At 38.0% G+C, this 20,051-nt stretch overlaps 3 protein-coding genes, 1 long non-coding RNA gene and 1 pseudogene across 4 annotated transcripts; 2 read left to right on the forward strand and 3 right to left on the reverse strand.

The window, feature by feature from the left end:
• The first annotated feature begins 574 nt into the window (after positions 1-574).
• Positions 575-2,623, forward strand: LOC142530681 (vicilin-like seed storage protein At4g36700; annotated as a pseudogene).
• Positions 2,624-2,737: 114 nt separating this feature from the next.
• LOC142530682 (zinc finger protein GAI-ASSOCIATED FACTOR 1-like) lies at positions 2,738-6,346 on the reverse strand. Its single transcript, XM_075636496.1, is given in 5 exon segments — positions 2,738-3,725; positions 3,727-3,961; positions 4,066-4,462; positions 4,596-4,763; positions 5,515-6,346. Coding segments are annotated over 5 exon segments (2,259 nt in total). The 3' UTR covers positions 2,738-3,098.
• A 7,649-nt stretch (positions 6,347-13,995) lies between these two features.
• Positions 13,996-15,291, forward strand: LOC142530683 (uncharacterized). The gene has a single exon (XM_075636497.1). It carries the CDS (start codon positions 13,996-13,998, stop codon positions 15,289-15,291), a length of 1,296 nt encoding a protein of 431 aa, XP_075492612.1.
• A 1,034-nt stretch (positions 15,292-16,325) lies between these two features.
• On the reverse strand, positions 16,326-17,284 carry LOC142531841 (uncharacterized). The gene is made up of 3 exons (XR_012816386.1): positions 17,144-17,284; positions 16,593-17,054; positions 16,326-16,497 (listed from the first exon to the last, which is right to left on the reverse strand). It is a non-coding gene; the product is annotated as an uncharacterized LOC142531841 (long non-coding RNA).
• Positions 17,285-17,307: 23 nt separating this feature from the next.
• On the reverse strand, positions 17,308-20,005 carry LOC142530684 (uncharacterized). The gene is made up of 7 exons (XM_075636499.1): positions 18,991-20,005; positions 18,741-18,911; positions 18,006-18,660; positions 17,811-17,909; positions 17,653-17,749; positions 17,511-17,592; positions 17,308-17,319 (listed from the first exon to the last, which is right to left on the reverse strand). The coding sequence occupies exons 1-7, from the start codon at positions 19,981-19,983 to the stop codon at positions 17,308-17,310; spliced, it is 2,109 nt and encodes a 702-aa protein (XP_075492614.1). The 5' UTR covers positions 19,984-20,005.
• Between the last annotated feature and the right edge of the window lie 46 nt (positions 20,006-20,051).

A 20,051-nucleotide genomic window follows, 5' to 3' on the forward strand; every position in this document is an offset into this window, starting at 1 on the left:
AATAATAATCGGATATACAAATGGACTTTTTGAAAAACAAGAGAATTGATCATAATTAAGATCCCCACAACAGCACCTTTCTAGTTATATAAAATCTTTTTTCGGTTTATTGAATTACGTTCAAAAAAAATAAAATTCCGAGAATCACTCTTATTTAAATATGCACTTCTCATGAACCAAATAACGACTCAAACAAAGAATTAAATCAAAAAATTATTTTATTTCGCATTATGGCAATAAAGAAATATTTTGGTTAATTTTAATGATTATGATATTATTTTTATTTTAATATAAACCAAATTCATTTTAAAATAATAATTAAAAATTAAATAATTTTTGTTAAAAAAAATTGTACAGACGGAGGTAATAGTGTTCATAAATATAAACCCCATGCATGCATGCATGCATGCATGAAGCGGGGGCAGCACTCTTCGTGTCGCATTTTCACTCCATGCAAATGCCACGTATTCTTCACTCCTATCCTCTTCCACCAACACACCACTATAAAATTTTCAAATAATTGAGTCCTATCGAGTACGTTTCTCGGCTTGAAAAACCAGAAATGGCGATGGAAAAAGACTCCATTCCCAGCATGCTACCTGTACTGCTCTTTCTGTGCTGTGTGAATATTATTCTGTCTATATTTTCAGGTGTCAGTGCTACTGTGGTGCGCGCAGAATCTTGGGAAGGAGAAGAAGAAATCCGAGATGTTTGGACTTCGGGGATTTTGGTGAAAAGGGAAGACAGGACATCTCTTTTTTCGAGTGAATATGGAGAGATCTCAGCCGTTCGAATGGGCCACGAAGACATCGGTGCCACGTGTCTTGTTCATTTCTTCACTCTGGAGCCCAATTCTCTGTTTCTTCCCGTTTTTCTGCATGACCATATGGTCTTCTATGTCCAAACAGGTACTCTGTGTTGCTCTCTAGATGACCATTAATGGGTGCTTAAGCTACGATGTTTGTTATGGTCAATTGCATAAACATCACGTGTTAATTAAATATTAACAGGGGATGGAAAGTTGAGCTGGGCAGAGGAAAATGATTTGAAGGGCATAGATTTGAGGCCTGGAGATGTCTTCAGATTGCAGGCTGGAACTGTTTTCTTCATACAGAGCAACTTGGAAACCGAACCAAAGAGAGACAAACTCAGGATTCATGCCATTTTTGCTGATTCAAACGATGAACCGCTAGTATATTTTGCTTCGGATTTGAAGTTTTTATTCAACTCTCATTACTCGTAATCTGTGGCCTTAAATATTATCTTCTTTTTTCTTTCTTTTTTAAATTCTATTTATGGTTTTAGTAGGAATCAAAAACTGGGCCTTACTCCAGCATCCGAGACATGGTTCTGGGCTTTGATAAAAATGTTTTGCAGGCAGCATTTAAGTTTGTAATTTCTTTCTATCCACTTTGTTATTTTCCTTCATCGAGCTTATGTTATTGAATCCTCGCGCGTCATAATGGTTTTTTTAAGGTTTCTGAAGAACTGATGGAGGAACTGTTGAATGGAGCAAAGCCACCTGCCATTGTACACGGGGTTCCGAAAACTAAGAAAAAGACATTCGAGATGGAAGTTCAGGTTCATCAGCGGCCTTGTGAGAAGCAGAGGGAATAATATCATCCAAGGTTAACAAGAAGAAGAGGGAGAAGACAAAACTATTCAACTTCCTCGAGGAGAAGAAAGATTTCGAGAATGATAATGGGTGGAGCACTACCGTAACGGGGAAAAAGTTCTCTGTACTAAAGGATAGTGACATTGGTTTGTTCATGGTGAACTTGACCCGAGTAAGTTATTAGAACCAGATGATTTTAATGGTAATGGCTTGGTATTGTAGCTAATTTCGACTCTTTTATCAAATAATTTTTGTGAAGGGATCGATGATGGGGCCGCATTGGAACCCGATGGCAAATGAGATTGGGATAGTGTGGCAAGGGCGGGGAATTGTGCGGATTGTGTGTTCGAGTACAACAATAGAAACAGGCTGTGAAAGCTTGCGGTTTAAGGTTGAGGAAGGGGATGTCTTTGCAGTTCCGAGGTTGCATCCATTGGCTCAGATGGCTTTCGAGAATGATACATTTGTTTTTGCAGGATTTAGTACTTCAGCAAAGAGGAACCATCCTCAATTTTTTGCAGGACAGGCTTCTGTTCTCAAAACCTTGGACAGCGAGGTTGTGTCTATGTCCTTCAATGTCCCGAAGGCAACAATGGATCAGCTTTTGGCTCTGCAAAGAGGGGCTGTGATATTAGGTTGTACATCGTGTACGGAGGAGGAGTTGAGGGTGATGGAGGAAGAGATGGAAAAGGCGCGAGAGGAAGCTAGACAAAGGGAAGAGGAGGAGGCACGAAAGAGGGAGGAGGAGAAAGCTCGGAGGGAGGAAGAAGAGAGGAAAAGGCGGGAAGAGGAAGCAAGAAAGAGGGAAGAAGAGGAAGCTAAGAGGGAGGAAGAGGAGAGGAAAAGGCACGAGGAAGAAGAAGAAAGACAAAGGGAAGAGGAAGAAAGGAAGAAAAAAGAGGAGGAAGGAGAGAGAGGGAGGAGGAGGATAGTATCTCATGCAATCACAAATGTAATTTATCAAAAAATAACTACAGTCATGGTCAACAGAATAAAATGTATGATTGATTAAAATTAGAAACAGCAAAGGGCATCAAATGTCTACCAAAACTTTTCCCGTTTTGTCTTGTCTCGGTTAAAGATCATAAAAAAAGATCATATTTATCATGACCTAAAATACTTTTGAATTCTTCACTCTTTCCTCTAAACACAGCAATTTTATATATAACAAGTCTGAATCCACACTCCTTATGATAATTCGAGTTTTATTGCTTATATGGACTATTCTTGACATTAATGTGCCCAATGCATGAATTTAAATAATGGGGTAGAAAACAAAACATAACTACAGTCATGGTCAACAGAATCGCCATTTCCACTACAAAGCTGGACCTACTTCTCCACCTCCATTTGTAAGTGAATTTTTTCCCGAGTCCAATTGTACCCGCATTGGTGTGACAAAATCACCAGATGACAAATGTAGCCTCAAGATCTTATCCGACTATAAATGACTAGGATTCTTGATTTCCCCACCGATATCAGATCATGAGCTTCCTGACATGGCGTTGCGGCCTCCACGAAGTGGTGGTGGTGTTGCTGCCCCATTATCAAGGCTGTCATTGATGGAAGTCATTAAAGCCGTTAGCCCTCCGTTCAAACCGCCATTGGCAGCCATTCCCAAACCAAGAAGGTCAAGGGTAATGTGCTTAGGACCAAAAACAGATGGAGTTCCAAACATCAATTCCTTCAAACCAGACACTCCATCGCATGCCAGTCCAAGTGCAAGGCCTTCAGCTAAAGACGTGCCATCCGGCTTGATTTGTGGTCCACTCTGGTGGACGTTAGTTGATGAGGATGAGGATGAGGACACGATCCCTAGCCCTCTAAGCAACGATGTGTTTGACAAAGAGATACCTATCAGATCAGCCTTCTGTAGCAATGCTGTAGCAGACATACAAGGCTGTAGGGCTTGAGCATACTGTCTAAGTTCTTGCCCTGGTGATACAAAAATTGATGATCCTTGATTCATTGAGAGGCAAAGAGATATGGGTTCAGAAGATGAAGATGGTGCAAGTTCAGGTATGTGATCTGGACAGGTTACGGCTCGGAATAAGCTGGTAAATCCAGTAGTTTGAGATTGTAAACTTCCTGAAGAAGCAAGTAGGCTGGCAAATCCAAGTTCTAGCCAAAATACCTTGATCTAGGACAGGAGAAACATGAGTATCCACAGTAGTTGAAGTAGGAACAACAGATGCTGGATCTTGTGGCGTTGATACTGCTGTGGCAGGACCAATTTCCGATTTGGCATCCTCGTCATCAACAGGAGACTCAGCTTCTGCATGTGGTTTTGCACTTTCCCTTGCTAATGCATCACAGAAGGCCTTGTGTGTAATGAAACTATCCCTCCTGCACAATGAATCTTAAAATTCAAACCAAGAAAGATATCCTAATTCACTCCATAACATGAAAAAAAGGAGATTGAAATTGAGTAACAAATACGCCACTTAAACCTTGAAAACAAAGTTCCACAATCACATCTATACTCTCTAGTTCCACAAATCTTTGAATGTGCCTTCATATCCGATTGCACGGCATACTTCTTCGCGCACCTATCACATTTCCATGCCTTCTCCCCATGTTTTCTGAAGAAATGCTTCTTGATCCCAGTCAAATCGCCAAGCGCTCGCGAAGGATTGTGATGAACACAGCTCGGTTCAGGACAAACATAGATTTTTCTCTTCACATCTTTACTTGGTTTTTGTTTAAGCTTCCAGGGCAAATTATGACCCCTCCTGTGCAGCTGCAAATTCTGGTCCCTTTGAAATCCTTTGTTGCATATTTCACAAACAAATCTGTTTGTTGCCAACAAAGTCTTCGGGGATAAAGCAATCACTTCTGAATCAGGATCTAGTAATTGCACAAACACATGGCGCGCACCAAAAGATTAAACCCACTATCAATATTGCATCTATTCAACTATTTGATCAATGAAAAATCATCATAAAAATAAATGCACGATTTTCAAGTATTAGACTTTTACCTGGCATTCCCAGAAGATTTCGCTTCTTCTTGGAAGTTAACTTTGGAGGGCATGTCGGATTACCCGAACAAGAATCCCCTGCAGCCGTTGGATCATTCACTGTTGAGCACTTGTCAAATTCAAAGCGGAGTGAAATGATGGGAATATCATTATCAATTATCTGGGTTGCTAGAGAAGAAAATCAATCGGGGATTTTACGTATTAAACTAGACTTAATATCCGTGAAAAAAAAAATCTAACATTGTATCATGCTAGTAAATTTCGGGAAATTATTCATCTACTGGTCAATCCTGCATAAATAGAAGCCAACAACTACCAGTTTACAACGACCAAAAAAAAATTAAATGAATAAATTAACTAATAGCTTAAAAATCAGCTGAATGACACAATCAATCACTGATAAATCGATCGCCATTGATATCAACAATGAATAAGATAAACACCAATATTTATAGTGGTTCACCCCAAGATTGAGCTACGTCCACTCTAAACTTCTCAAGGAGATCACTTCTTTATTAATAACAAAGAAGACAAGAGAATTGAGAATACAAAGTATTTCACTCAGAACACTCTGATTTTAACACTCACTTTCTCTCCACTAATCCTATTCCTTCCAAGGATAAACACTCCTTAAGAAATCTCACACTAAATCCTTTATCTCACTTCTACACTTATGATTGTAGATGAGAGGATTTGTGTTTTTGGTGTGTTTTTGAAATGAAGAATGGATGGGTATTTATAGGTGAAGTTTAGGGAAAAAACAAAAAATAAAACATCATGGCTTACCTCATAATTTTTGACTAATCAACAAAACATGTGTTAATTATTTGTCAAAAATGATGTGCCTTGAATTCAAAGTGTTGGCTTGATTTGTTTAACAATTCTCCCCCTCAAGCACATTTTGTGAATTCGATCAAACCTGCAACAGCTCTACAGTATTCCAACTTCCATTTCGGCAATGTCTTGGTCATCATATCAGATCCATTTTCATCTGTGTGAATCTTCTCAAGTTTCAACTTCTTCTTCTCCAATACATCTCGTATCCAATGATAACGAACATCAATATGCTTTGATCTTGAATGCATTGAAGGATTCTTTCCAAGATGAATTGCACTCTGACTGTCACAGAACAACCTGCATTGATCTTGCACAAATCTTAATTCCTCCAAAAAACCTTTCATCCATAACATTTCCTTGCATGCCTCAGTTGCTGCAATGAACTCCGCTTCAGTGGTTGACAATGTTACACATTTTTGCAACTTTGACTGCCATGACACAGCTCCCCCTGCAAATGTAATCAGGTATCCTGATGTGGATTTTCGGGAGTCAACATCTCCTGCCATATCTGCATTTGTGTAGCCTACAAGCTCAAGTCTGGATCCTCCAAAACTCAATCTATGTTTAGAGGTTCCCCGTAGATATCTGAATATCCATTTTACTGCAGCCCAATGTTCCTTTCCCGATTTTGAAAGGAATCTACTCACTACACCTACTGAATGAGCTAAATCTGGCCGAGTACATACCATGGCATACATCAGACTTCCAACAGCTGAAGCATATGGAACACTTTTCATTTCTTCTTCCTCATCCTCTGTAATAGGACTCTGCTTTGAATTCAACTTGAAATAGTTGGCAAGAGGACATCCAACCGCTTTGGCCTGGTCCATGTTGAATCTCTGAAGTACCTTCTCAATATACTTCTCCTGCGACAACCAGGTCTTCTTGGCATACCTGTCTCGATTGATTTCCATGCTAATAATTCTTTTTGTTGGCCCTAAGTCTTTAATAGAAAAAGTCTTGCTTAGTTGCTTTCTTTAGGCCTTTGATTTCAGAAGCATCTTTGCCAACAATCAACATGTCATCTACATAGAGCAGAAGCACCATCAAATCATCATCAGAGGTATCTTTGACAAACACACAATGGTCTGCAGTGGTTCTCTTGAATCCCTGTTGAGTTATCACCGATTCAAACTTCTTGTACCACTGTCTTGGTGCTTGCTTGAGACCGTACAAACTCTTCTTTAATCTGCACATGAGGTCCTCTTTCTCTTTCTCTGCAAACCCCTCTGGTTGCTCCATGTAGATTTCTTCCTCCAAATCCCCATGAAGGAATGCGGTCTTGACATCCATTTGTTCCACCTCCAGATCAAGCTCAGCTGCTAACCCTAGCACAATCCGGATGGATGTCATCTTCACCACAGGTGAAAATATTTCGTCAAAGTCAACCCCGTGTTTCTGTCCGAAACCTTTGACGACAATCCTAGCTTTGAATCTTGGTTGACTACTGTGTTCTTCGTGCTTTAATCTGAACACCCACTTATTCTTCAAAGCTTTCTTGCCTTTCGGCAACTTCACCAGCTCAAACGTCTCATTATCATGTAATGATTGCATTTCTTCTTGCATAGCCTCCATCCACTTATCTTTGTGTTCACTGGTAATAGCTTCCTCGAACCTCTCTGGTTCTCCCCCATCAGTTAGTAGTATATATTCATTTGAGGAATATCTGGTTGAGGGTCGCACTTCTCTTCCAGAACGTGTGGTCATTGTACCACGAGAACTTTCTGCTAGTGGTTCACTGTGAACACGAATCTCATCATCATCCTCATTATCATTTTGCAATTCTTCATCTTCAATCGGTTGTGGATTTACCGTTGAAGGCCACCATTCCAGATCTTGTTCAGATCCAGAATTCTCCTTTTCCGCAGTCCCCAAAAATTCATTCTCCTGAAATATGGCATCACGACTTCTTATAGGCTTTTTGAAATCTATATTATAAAACTTGTAACCGAGCTGATCCTCGCCATAGCCTATAAATATGCACTTTCTTGTTTTGACATCCAACTTCTGTCTTTCATCCTTTGGTATATGAACATAAGCAACATAACCAAATACCCGCAAATGATTATAGGAAACTTCTTTGCCTTGCCACACCTGCTCCGGGACATCATAATTGAGAGGAACACAAGGTGAGCGATTCAATATATATGCAGCAGCAACCACGGCCTCACCCCAAAATTCCTTAGTCAGCTTTGCATGTGAGAGCATGCTTCTGACTCTTTCTGCCAAAGTTCTATTCATCCTCTCAGCTAATCCGTTGAGTTGTGGTGTCTTTGGTGGTGTTGTTTGATGTCTGATTCCGTTCTTTTTGCATATCTCATCAAAGGATCCAATGTATTCTCCTCCATTATCCGTTCGAATACATTTGAGTTTGATGCATGTTTGCCATTCAACCAAGTTTAGAAAATTGTTGAATGTTTCCGCAACTTGGTCCTTGGTTTTGAGTGTCCACACCCAAATTTTTCGAGAATGATCATCGATAAAAGTTACCCAGTACCTCGCTCCTCCGAGTGACAATGGCATCGGACCACATAGATCTGAGTGCACCAGATCTAGAATTTTATCGGCTCTGCTAGGAGGTGAACTTTTGAATGATATCCTATTTTGTTTTTCGGCTAAGCAGTTTGTGCATTGTTTCATATGAACCTGCTTTATACCGGGCAGAACTTGCTTGCTCACAAGGCATGTAAGATTCTTTTCATTTATGTAACCAAGACGTCGGTGCCACAACTCTGTTGAGTTTTCTTCCCCTGCGTAGTTCACTCTTTCAGAATGATTTTCCTGAAGTACATATAGCTTTGACATCTTTAATCCCTTTGCCACCACAAGTGATCCTCTTGAAATCTTACATACCCCATTTCGGAAGGTTGTACAAAAACCTTCTTCATCGAGTCTTTCGATCGATATCAAACTCAGGCGCATTTCTGGCACATGCCTGACGTCTTTCAGGATCAGTGTAGAGCCTTCCACGGTAGTCAAGCTCACATCTCCTTTTCCCACGACTCTGGATAAGTCGTTATTCCCCATCCTCACCACACCAAAGTCCCCTTGTGTGTAGGATGTAAAGCATTCTCTTCGAGATGTGACGTGGACTGTTGCTCCACTATCGATCACCCAACTAGTTACTTGAGTTGCCAAATTTACGGACTCCTGCTCTAGCTCGTGAACAACATTGAATTCGTCAATGACGTTTGTTTGCTCATCATCGGTTTCATGTTTGTCTTTCGGTTTTCGGCAGTATTTTTTAATATGTCCAGTTTTCTCCACAACGATAACACTTTACGTTGGCATATCTCCCCGAGGACTTGCTTCTTCTTGGCTTCTGATTTGTGTTTTTCTTGATCTTACTTCTCCCCCTTGACTCAGCAGCCAAAACATCTGACTGTGAGGTAGAGGACCCTTGAGATCTCCGCCTCATCTCTTCATTCAAGATGCCACTCTTGATGAAGTCCATACTCACGACTCCTCCTGGTGCTGTGTTCGTGAGTGATACTTTCAGAGTCTCCCAAGACTCTGGCAATGAAGTTAGCACAATCAGAGCTATCACCTCGTCATCAAGTTTTATGCTCATACTTGATAACTGCTCCACGAATCCTTGAATCTCATTCAGATGATCAGCGATCAGAGTTCCTTCTTTGTATCGAACCTGGACAAGCTTGCTCAAATAGAACAATTTTTTGTTGCCACTTTTGGAGGCATATAGTGTCTCCAACTTCGTCCAAAGCGTACGAGCATGTGTCTCGTTAGAGATGTGATTATACACGTTGTCATCGACAAATTGTCGGATGTATCCACAGACTTGCTCGTGCTCGAAGTTCCATTCAGCATCTGATTTATCATCTGGTTTAGACTCGCTGAACACCGATAGGTGCATCTTGGTGACGAATAGAATATCTTTCATCTTACTTTTCCAAAGTTGATAATTAGAGCCATTAAGGCTAATCATCTTGCTTGTGCGTACCTCCATCTTTTGTGACTGTTACCAACGAATTAATCGTCAAAGCCTGAACACAAAAGAACCACTTCTCTAATACTGTCTAGAAAGCCTTTTCTGATGTGGAAGTTCAGACGAAGCTGCAACCACAGAGCATACAAGGACTTCCTATAGTATTTGAGAATCTAGCTCTGATACCAGTTGTTGGGATATCAGGGAAATATACGAGGTAACATCGCAGCGGAACATCATAAGTGATATCAACAATGAATAAGATGAACATCAATATTTATAGTGGTTCACCCCAAGATTGGGCTACGTCCACTCTAAACTTCTCAAGGAGATCACTTCTTTATTAATAACAAAGAAGACAAGAAAATTGAGAATACAAAGTATTTTACTCAGAACACTCTGATTTTAACACTCACTTTCTCTCCACTAATCCTATTCCTTCCAAAGATAAACACTCCTTAAGAAATTGTTGACAAAAGTATAAACTCTGGGAAGTATGCTGCGAGTTTGGACAAAAATTAAAAAGGATATAAACATGATGCTGACGTCGAGCTATGGCGTTCAAGTGTTGCATTTGTGGGAAAATCCCCATTAGCCCGGATTCCGACACAACGGCCCGAAGAGGTAGCTGCGGAGATTCGCCTCCAGAGGTGATACCGACGACGAGCCGACCGAGAATGGCTTCCGACTGACCGTGAGGGCGAAGAAATGTAGAGAGAAATAGAGAGCTTGGGATGATGATAATTGGAATGTTCGAAACCCGAAAGTCTTATGAGTTGGTTTCTTGGCTCTTCACAGATTATACATTTAGTTTTGATTAATAATAATTTTTAAAAAACTTTATATTACAATAATTTTTTGTAAAATTATATAGAATTTCAATATGTGATTCAATTAAGACAAAACTAAGTGTTGAAAATATAATTGATATCGTTTTTCAAAACTGTACATTTTGAATGTAATATTGGATTAGTAAATATAACGTCGAGCATAGGTAGATCGGGTAGAGACCCGTCCCATAACACGCATACTTAATCCATGTCTCGATAAGAATTGAGAATATTTTTATCTCCCGATCAAGTGCTTGACATCTGATGGACTCGAATGTTCGGGATCTTGTCTGGTAAAGAAGGAGTATCTCGATCAAGTACTTGATAACTGATAATACATTAAAATAAGTTGAAACAAGTAATTCCTAAACAAAAATCAACATTGTCAAGCTTTATTTGACATCAATCATTATTTTCCTAGTCGAATAATTTTTAATTATTATATTTATCCACTTATAATATTTTATGATTAAATATAAAAACCATAGGTCAGGTCCTTCTTAATCATAACAACGTGTTCCCTGCACTATACTTGATTTAGACTGAATGTGAAAAAATGATGATAAACTATGTATAATTTTATTTGAATTATAATATAATATTTGCATATATGGGTTTTTTATTTGGATTGATTAATCAACTATTTAATTTATTTAAGTTCTAAAATGGTTATCAATTGGTAGACCATTTAAGGGCTTTTTTTAAAAATAATATAAATTTAAAAAGTATTTATTAAACTATTGCAAAAGTGAAAGATTTGTAAAAATAGTGCAATCCACATAAACATGCTCCGGATTCTAACTTTTAAAAAGAAATTAGAGAATAGTATGACAGATTCATTTTGAATCCGTGACAGGCTGTCACGGATTCAAAATGAATCCTATTGCGCGCATTTCCTCCGAATCGCTTGCACAAAATACTTAAAGGCTTTAACGGATTCTTATTTCCGGTTGTGTTTTTCGACTACGCTGCGTTGGTTTATCGAGCATCAGTAATTTTGAAGTATTTTACAGGTATTAATTTTATTTTTGTTATTATTGAAATAATTTGGTTTTATAATATTATTTTTTTGATAAGAATTTTTAACATTGTTAGGTGATAATGTTGTTCATTGATTTTGTCATTTCATACGATCGACTCTTAAAAGGTAACGTTATTATTTTTGTTGATAATATTGAATTTTTTTTTTGTATTTTGTGTTATTATTATTAGATAAATAAAATTTTTTATTTAGACAGTTGTTAGTTGTACAAGATAAATTAGCATTTTTGAGAAATAATTAATTATGAATCATTATTTTGTTTAGCAAAAAATACTAATGTTAAAATAGCATATTCTTAACCGTTTACGCGGATTGCACTATTTTTACAAATCTTTCACTTTTGCAATAATTTAATAAATATTTTTTAAATTTATATTATTTTTTAAAAAAGCCCGACCATTTAACACGTGTGAGCCAATTTCTATACTGTCTTCAAATCAATAACTTTTTATTTAAAATTATAATATTCAACCCAACGTGTTAATAATATTATAATATTTTTTCAAAAAAAATATATTAATATAATCGGGTCCGGATGAAAATCTTAACATGAATATATTATATACATGATTTCTTTCCCGATATCGAGTTGAGAAAAATATAGATAATTTGGGTCAAGAAAACAAATGTTCAAAATATTTTTTGAATAAGATTCGAAATGAGTAAGTTCAAAAAATAGGTCTTTTGTGAGACGGTCTCACGAATATTTATCTGTGAGACGGGTCAACCCTACCGATATTCACAATAAAAGTAATATTTTTAGCATAAAAAGTAATATTTTTTCATTAATGACCTAAATAAGAGATATGTCTCACAAAATACGACCTGTGAAACAATTTCACACAAATTGTTACCTTATTTTATATTAAATATGTGATATATTTTTTTAAAGACGTACGAGTGTGACGAGGAGTTAATTTTATTTATTTTTTCAGGTTTTTTTATGACATCGATTTAAGCGGGCCAATTAAAAAAATGGGATCCCCTCACGAATGATTTAAAAAACAAAGAGTGTGACTTTTTTTTTTAAAAAAAAGAAGGAGTTGACTCTTGATTAGTATGTTAAACCTTAATTAAACTTGTAACTTCCTAAATTAATTAATCTCTTCTCTTTCTTCTCATTCGACGCACAAAATCCCCACAAAATTCCCCAATTGTAAGCTTCCCAAATTTAAAGAACTCATCTTCCTCATCTACCACTTCCGCGTCACATTAAATCGAAATTGACACTATTGTTGCTCAGGTGTTGTTGCGCTCATTCCTCAGATTCAGATCTAAATCTACTCCCACATATGTTGGTCCCATTCTTCTGTATTTGAAGACGAAGAAAAATAAAGTAAGTTTGCTCCTGAAAACCAGCTCATTGTTTTCTTCATTTCATGCAGCTATCGACCAAATTGAAGATCAATAATTTGTGTCGTTCATTGTTTTCTTCGTCGAACAAAATTAAAATGAAGAATTTTTTCCAACCAAAATTAAGTTGGTCGATCAAGAAAAATTCTTCCTGGTCGACCAATGAAAAATTTTTCATGGTCGACCACACTCTTAATGGTCGACCGAGAAATTAAGTTCTTCCTGGTCGACCAATGAAAATTTTTTCATGGTCGACCACACTCTTAATGGTCGACCGTGATGATCATGGTCGACCGACTTAATTTCTTGGTCGACCAACATATTTTTGGTCGACCATGTGCGGTTTTGTTTTTATTTTGTTATTAAATAATTTTGCTCATTCTAATTATCATATTTGTTTGTGCACTTTGTAGATATGCCAACAGTTATTGTTGTTCATTTTGATGGGAAATGGGAAGTGACGGAGGGGCTGGTTTATAAATGGAATCCCCAGGGGCCAATGCAAAGTTTGTTGCTATTCCAGTGGATGATGATATTTGTTATTTTGAAAATTTAAAAAGTGAACTATATAGAGCTGGAAAAGTAGAAGACACTGCCAACTTGAGGTTGAGTTATCTTCTAGATTTGTCGTGCAACATTCAACCAATTCATATAGAGAATGACCATGATTTGAAAGCATATTTGTATCTTGGTTATCCGAGAAGTAGGCCGGTGCTTCAAGTAGAAATTGAATGTGTTGCTTCTGTTGATTCTTTTGATAATGTGCACGGGTATGGTATTGATGAAAACAATTGCAATATTAACGAACAGAGGCATTTTGATGATTATTTTCACTTGAATATTGTTTCTGTGGATCGTAATAATAGCAGTGATTTTTTCGACGAAGCGCATAACGTGGATGTCATGCATGTGGATCGTAGTAACACAGACGAGTTATATGATGAAGCATGTAATGATGCAATTGAGGTCGAGGCAAATTTGGTTCAAAGCAATGACGCAAATTTGGATGCGGATGTGGATATTGACAGTGACTCATTTTCATTCACGGATGGTTCAAACTTGTTTGTTAGTCAAGAGTTTCCAAACCGAGAAGCGGTGAAAAAAGAGCTAATTAGAATAAGTTTGGAAGCTTGCTTTGAATTTGAGACGGTTAAAAGTAGCCAAAAGGTGTACGCCGTAAAATGTGTAGTGTCTGATTGCAAGTGGAAAATCTGGACCTCTTTGATTAAGAATGATTCACGTGCATTCTCCATTTGAACATATTGTAATACACATACATGTGGTTTGACTGGGAGACAAAAGAGAATCCGTGGAGCAAGTTCTGCTGTTGTTCGTGATATGTTAGTGGATAATTTCCAAGGTCATCCAGTGCCAATTGTACCAAAAGTAGTGATGGCGATGATGCACAATAGTATGAATGCTGATATATCATACTACAAGGCTTGGAAAGGGAAAGAACTAGCAGACAATATGATGAAAGGTGATCCTACGCAGAGTTTTAATAAATTGAGTTGTTATTTGCACATGGTTGAGCAGATGAATCGAGGAAGCATAACAGACATATTTGTCGACGAGGAAAATCGATTCAAGTATATGTTTCTTGCTTTTGGTGCATGCGTTAGAGGATATCGAAGTATGCGAAAAGTTGTATCAATTGATGGTACGTGGTTGAAGGACAAATATAATGGTGTTTTACTAGTGGCATCGGCACAAGATGTAAATTATCACCAATATCCTTTGGCGTGGGGAATCGTAGATGTCGAGTGTACTTCTTCGTGGAGTTGGTTTTTAACGAAGTTGTTAGAAGTAGTACCAGATGAGGATGAATTGGTGATAATTTCTGACAGGCATCAGGGGATCATTAATGCGGTTTCTACTGTCTATAGAAATGCGCATCATGGTCATTGTACGTGGCATTTATCCCAAAACATGAAGACTAGATGCAAAAAGAAGGGTGCAACCGAAATGTTTTTGCACATTGCAAAAATTTATAAAACTTTCGAGTTTGATATTGCACACAATGATTTTAGGAATAGATATCCTGAGGCAGCGCAATATTTGGACGAGAGAGACTCACTTGATAGATGGACTCGAGCGTATTGTCCAAAGACCCGTTACAATATTATGACGACAAACAGGGTTGAGTCGATCAATGCTAGACTACTTGAAGAAAGGAAGCTTCCAATCATTGCACTCTTAGATTCTTTACAGAAACTAGCCTCATCTTGGTTTGCCCGATATTGCCACGCATCAATTGCAAGTAACACTAACTTGACCCCTACGATCGAGGGGATTCTTCGTAGCAGGTTCACAGATGCCCAAGGAATGCAAGTTTTTGAATTAGGACGTATGGAGTTTGATGTTAGGAGTCGTGGACATTCGGCCATAGTGGACCTCGAATCAAAAAGATGCACATGTCGAGTTTTTGATATTGATAGAATCCCATGTGCTCATGTCATCGCAGCTAGTTGGTTAGCGAATATTGATTTATATGATATGTGTTCACAGTACTATTCTACAATGTCATGGTGCATGGCTTACTCAGAGACTGTTTATCCCGTTCCAGAAGAAAATGAATTGCCACGAAACATTAATTTTCCATTGGTGTTGCCTCCTTTGCTAGAGAAGAGAGTTGGCAGAAGAAAACAAAACAGATTTCCTTCGATTGGTGAATTCAGCAAGAGATAGCTTGATGGTCGACCATTATTTTTCTTTGGTCGACCATCAAGCTATCGGTAGGGTGATGGTCGATCCTTAGCTTTGTTAGGTCGAACATCAATCTCATGGTCGACCATTAGCTTGATGGTCGACCATTAGTTTTTTTGGTTGACCATCAATCTCATGGTCGACCATTAGCTTGTTGGTGAGTTTTGTTTTTTTAAAATATATATTAATAATTGTCCAAAATATGTAACATAATTGTGATCGTGGCAAATTACTGAGATTGTGATGAATTGATTCATATGTAAATTAAAATATATAAATAATCTTGAAATTACGATTTATATTTTTTAAAAAATATAAAAAAATAGTTCGATTCCATGATTCAAATTTAACTTGAAACATATAACATAATCCTGTTTTTTAGATCGTGCCAAATACTGAGATTATGATGAATTGATTCATATGTAAATTAAAATATTAACATAATCTTGAAATTATGATTTATATTTTTAAAAAATATAAAAAAATAGTTCAATTCCATGATTCAAATTTAACTTGAAACATATAACATAATCCTGTTTTTTAGATCGTGCCAAATACTGAGATTGTGATGAATTGATTCATATGTAAATTAAAATATATAACATAATCTTGAAATTACGATTTATATTTTTTAAAAAATATAAATAAATTTGTCGATTCCATGATTCAAATTTAACTTGAAACATATAACATAATCATGTTTTTTAGATCGTGGCAAAATACTGAGATTGAGATGAAAAACCATAAACCCTAAAAAACCCTAAACCCTTGAAATCCTAAACCCTAAAACTAAATAACAATGGTCGACCAAAAGAACAGTGGTGGTCGACCAACACAATATAATGGTCGACCATAAAAGGTAAAGGTCGACCATTACTCGTTGGTCGACCAAACTCGTTTTTGGTCGACTAACAGAATTTTGTGGTCGATCAGACAATTTTTGTCAACCAAAAACGAGAGTGGTCGACCAACAAAATAACACCAAAAATTACATAAGAAAACCATGTTCCAATAATGACATAAAATTGTCCGATACATCACAATAATCACCAATCATTAAGGAACATATTACAAGCTAAAAAGTATCTAAACTCAGATACTAATCTATCATCTAAAGTTAGTACTACTTGCGCACTCCTGGACAAAGAGTATCCGGCAACAGCTAACACAAACGCTCCTGAATCTTCGCTGTGAAAAAAAAATGAGAAGTTAATATTTATTGTTAACATTAAAAAAAAGAATAATGAAGTTATTATATTTTAAATAGAAAGTTGACAACGTACTGTATAATCTTGGCACGGAATTCATCATGTAGTTTTATATTCCATGGCCTCTCGGGGTGTGGGTTGTTCCCAACAATGGATAGCAGATGAGCAGCGTTTATAAGTATAGGCTCTATGTCTTCATTCAGATCTTTGAATTTGGGATCGTGCCTTCGCTGCAAGTCATATATAATGCACTTATTCACCCCTGTCACGAGTTTTAGCAAAAACCAGCGCCCATCTGTGTAGACAGGGATGAGAATTCTTCGCGCCTTTTCCCACGAGAGACACGGCCATTCTGGATCACTACCTTTGACTTTGCTCACAATCGGTGCCAGATTTGTTGAAATCGATATCTTTAGCTTCGGCCAAAACTGATATCGCAGAGTAAAAATCTCTGTCCATCAACGAATCATCTGTCGACATCACTTCAGGATGTCGGATCTGCATCTCAAGCAATCCACGGAGAGCTTCGCCGATGTGCTGAATTCAACATAACAAAAGGTTTTCAAAGTTTTAAAAGAAGTTCTCTACAAATTTAAACTTTATAAAAGATTTATTTAAAAGCTTACAAGGAAAGTGACACGCGAGTTTACGATAGCCATGGGCCCGTAGAACGACTTCTCATATTCGGCATAAAAACCTCAAATCCTACTGGGCGAACGGTCGAGCATCGAGGCCCTAACTCGCGCAAGCGAGTTGTTTACCTTCAGTGTCACGGTCTCCGCAAGTGGCCTCACACCGGCATCTATAAAATGATCAATTCTAACAACTTTAATGCAAATATGAACAATAAACAAGGTATAGTTTAATAACCTCTCGACGTGGTCGCCCCGCCTCCTGACATACGCGCATGTGGAGTCACTTGAATATCTAAAAACATAAAATATATTGTTTAATATACTATAAATAAATATAAATATAAAAAATGTGCATTACCTCACCTCCTGCGGACTCCTCTGGAATGGCTTGAAGGTTAGGCTCAAATATCTGTTGGGATTGGCTACCACTGCCAATTTCCCTACCCAAAATATCAGTCACACCTAACAGCGTACATTCAACAAATTAAAATAATAACAACTTTAATGCAAATATGAATAGACAAGGTTTACTGTAATAACCTCTAGACGTGGTCGCCTCACCACCTGACTTACGCGGAACCGGAGTCACTTGAATATCTAAAAATAAAGACTTTGTTGTTTAATATACAATATCAAATCAAAAAAGTGCATTACTCACCTTCTGAGGACTCCTCTATAATCACCGGAAGGTTAGGCTCAAATATATTTAGTGTTTGGCTAGTACTCGCAATTTTCCTAGCCAGATTATCATCCACACCTAAAAGCGCACATCAAAAAAATTAAAATAATTATGAGAATTGTACTAAATCATTATACTACATAAACATAAATATAATAAATAAAATTAACTCACCAAAATCTGCCTCAGATGCTTTCCTCTTCCGCCCTCTGCTATAGACTATGCTATAATCTCTGTCCTCCCGCACTGGCATGTTAGACCTCATCTCAGCAAAACCAGCTCTAATCTGTTCAGTCAAACTCGATTTCAAGTCAACTAGAGCTTGATTTATACTCCTCATAAACGCTCTGGTCTCAATAAATTCTTCTGCAATCTTCACATGCATGGACGTAACGGAATCCTCCAACGCAGTCAATCGCCGCTCGAAACGATGCTCCAAGGGTGATGGGCGGCGGGAGGGATTGAGTCCAAAGTGGACTCTAGGACCCGTACGCATAGGAGAACTGGTCCTAGAGCTGGATCTATCGAGCTCACCAGGACGGATGCCAGAAACGTCAGGAGATGCATGTGCAGGAGGCGTGTGCTGGACAGAGGGAGGTGAATGTCCAAAATGCGTGGGCTGGTCAGAGGGAGGTGAATGTGCAGAATGCGTGGGCTGGACTGAGGGAGACTCCACAGGGTGCTCGCTACATATGACTGTCTGACCCTGCCTCCAGAGCTCGAGTACCCAAGTGATCACCGCATCAGGCGCAGAATCAACAAAATGCTCGGTCGTATAATACGGTGCAACTAGCTCCTCAGGAGTAGGAGTCAAAAATCCCAGACAATCCTGCATATAATTAATAAAAGATCAAATTAATTAAAATTAATGTCCACGGTTATTTTACTAAATCAATTCATATTACTTACATATATAGGACAATCACCGAAGGCTGCAGCGATTTCAACACCAGTTGGGGCACGGTTTGACGCCCACGTCTTAGTCACCCACTGAAACATCCTGGGCAACATCAAACCGTTCACATCTCTTCTCCTTGCTAACTTCTGTGCCACGCTCGGATAACATTCATAAGCGAAGATCTGTAACATAAATTTCAAACAGTGTTACTGGTATAAATAGAGATAACAAATCCACTATAACATTCAAAAAATAATATACCTGCAGAGGGAGAACAAAACCACCGACAAGGAAGCTGCCCTCAACTTCTTTCCGGCCCTGTGCCTCGGCGAGGTAATTATATCGTCCTAAAAGATCCTTCTTCAGACATCGGACCGCATCCCGATAGGCTACTCTACCCCAGGGATAATGGTTGAACCTATCCAAATCATCTACGAGCCTCAAGTATTTAGGGTCGATCTTCATTGTCTTTTTCCTCGTCGCCTCACCAAATACGGCACAACAAAAGTATAGACTAGCCATCTTTATCTTCTCCATGTCTAGACCAGTCTCGTTATGCTCTTGGACAATAATTTTTCCCTCCAAATCACCCAAAACAATATCAGTCTTACCGGGAAAGTGTGTGGTGCCAAATACACCTCTATCTGGTAAATCTTCGGGCTCTATAGCGCAATCGAGACCCGTTATTAAACAATACTCTAACAAAGAAAATCTAACAGGCTTTCTGCGCACCACCATCCACAAATCATCACTACTACTATCAAGTATCTGGTTACTCATTAAATACCATAGAATTTGGCTGGAAATTTTAAAATCTCTATAATACCTAACTAAATTACCAAAAGGCGAATGCTCGAAAAAATGGGTTCTCTTCTCGTTGTTCAAATAAAAATGAATCTTCTCAGAAATCTCGTTATATCTCGACTGAATTGTCAACTTACATCGGAAAATGGCATCCCTGCCTAGTTTTCTCGGCAAATAGACCTGTGACAAAAAAAAATTATTAGTAAGGTTAGGAAAAATTTTGTGGTCGACCATAAAACCACATTTGGTCGACCATACAAACAAATAAGGTCGACCATGTTTTATGGTCGACTTCGTCTTATGGTCGACCATAAAACGTAGTCCACCAAATAAAACATGGTCGACCATAAAATCATTACTTTGTATGGTCGACCACAAACAACGTATACTTTGTATGGTCGACCATGGTGGAAAACCATGGTCGATTACGCACACACACGCAGCAAACATAACTAAAAAATACGACTAAAATTCAGAAGAAACATATCGAAATAAACGCGAAAATTACCACATTTTCG

This window comes from Primulina tabacum, chromosome 17 (genome assembly GCF_025594145.1).
Source record: "Primulina tabacum isolate GXHZ01 chromosome 17, ASM2559414v2, whole genome shotgun sequence".
Taxonomy (NCBI): domain Eukaryota; kingdom Viridiplantae; phylum Streptophyta; class Magnoliopsida; order Lamiales; family Gesneriaceae; genus Primulina; species Primulina tabacum.

What these genes read in the sequence shown, in the direction of transcription:
- LOC142530683 (XM_075636497.1), top strand. Translation starts at nt 13,996, where the DNA reads ATGGCGATGATGCACAATAGTATGAATGCTGATATATCATACTACAAG.
- LOC142530684 (XM_075636499.1), bottom strand. Translation starts at nt 19,983, where the DNA reads ATGTTTGCTGCGTGTGTGTGCGTAATCGACCATGGTTTTCCACCATGG. An exon ending in GTTTTGTTCTCCCTCTGCAG is followed by an intron (nt 18,912 to 18,990) that starts GTATATTATTTT and finishes TTTATGTTACAG; the next exon opens with ATCTTCGCTTATGAATGTTA. An exon ending in TCGGTGATTGTCCTATATAT is followed by an intron (nt 18,661 to 18,740) that starts GTAAGTAATATG and finishes AATTATATGCAG; the next exon opens with GATTGTCTGGGATTTTTGAC.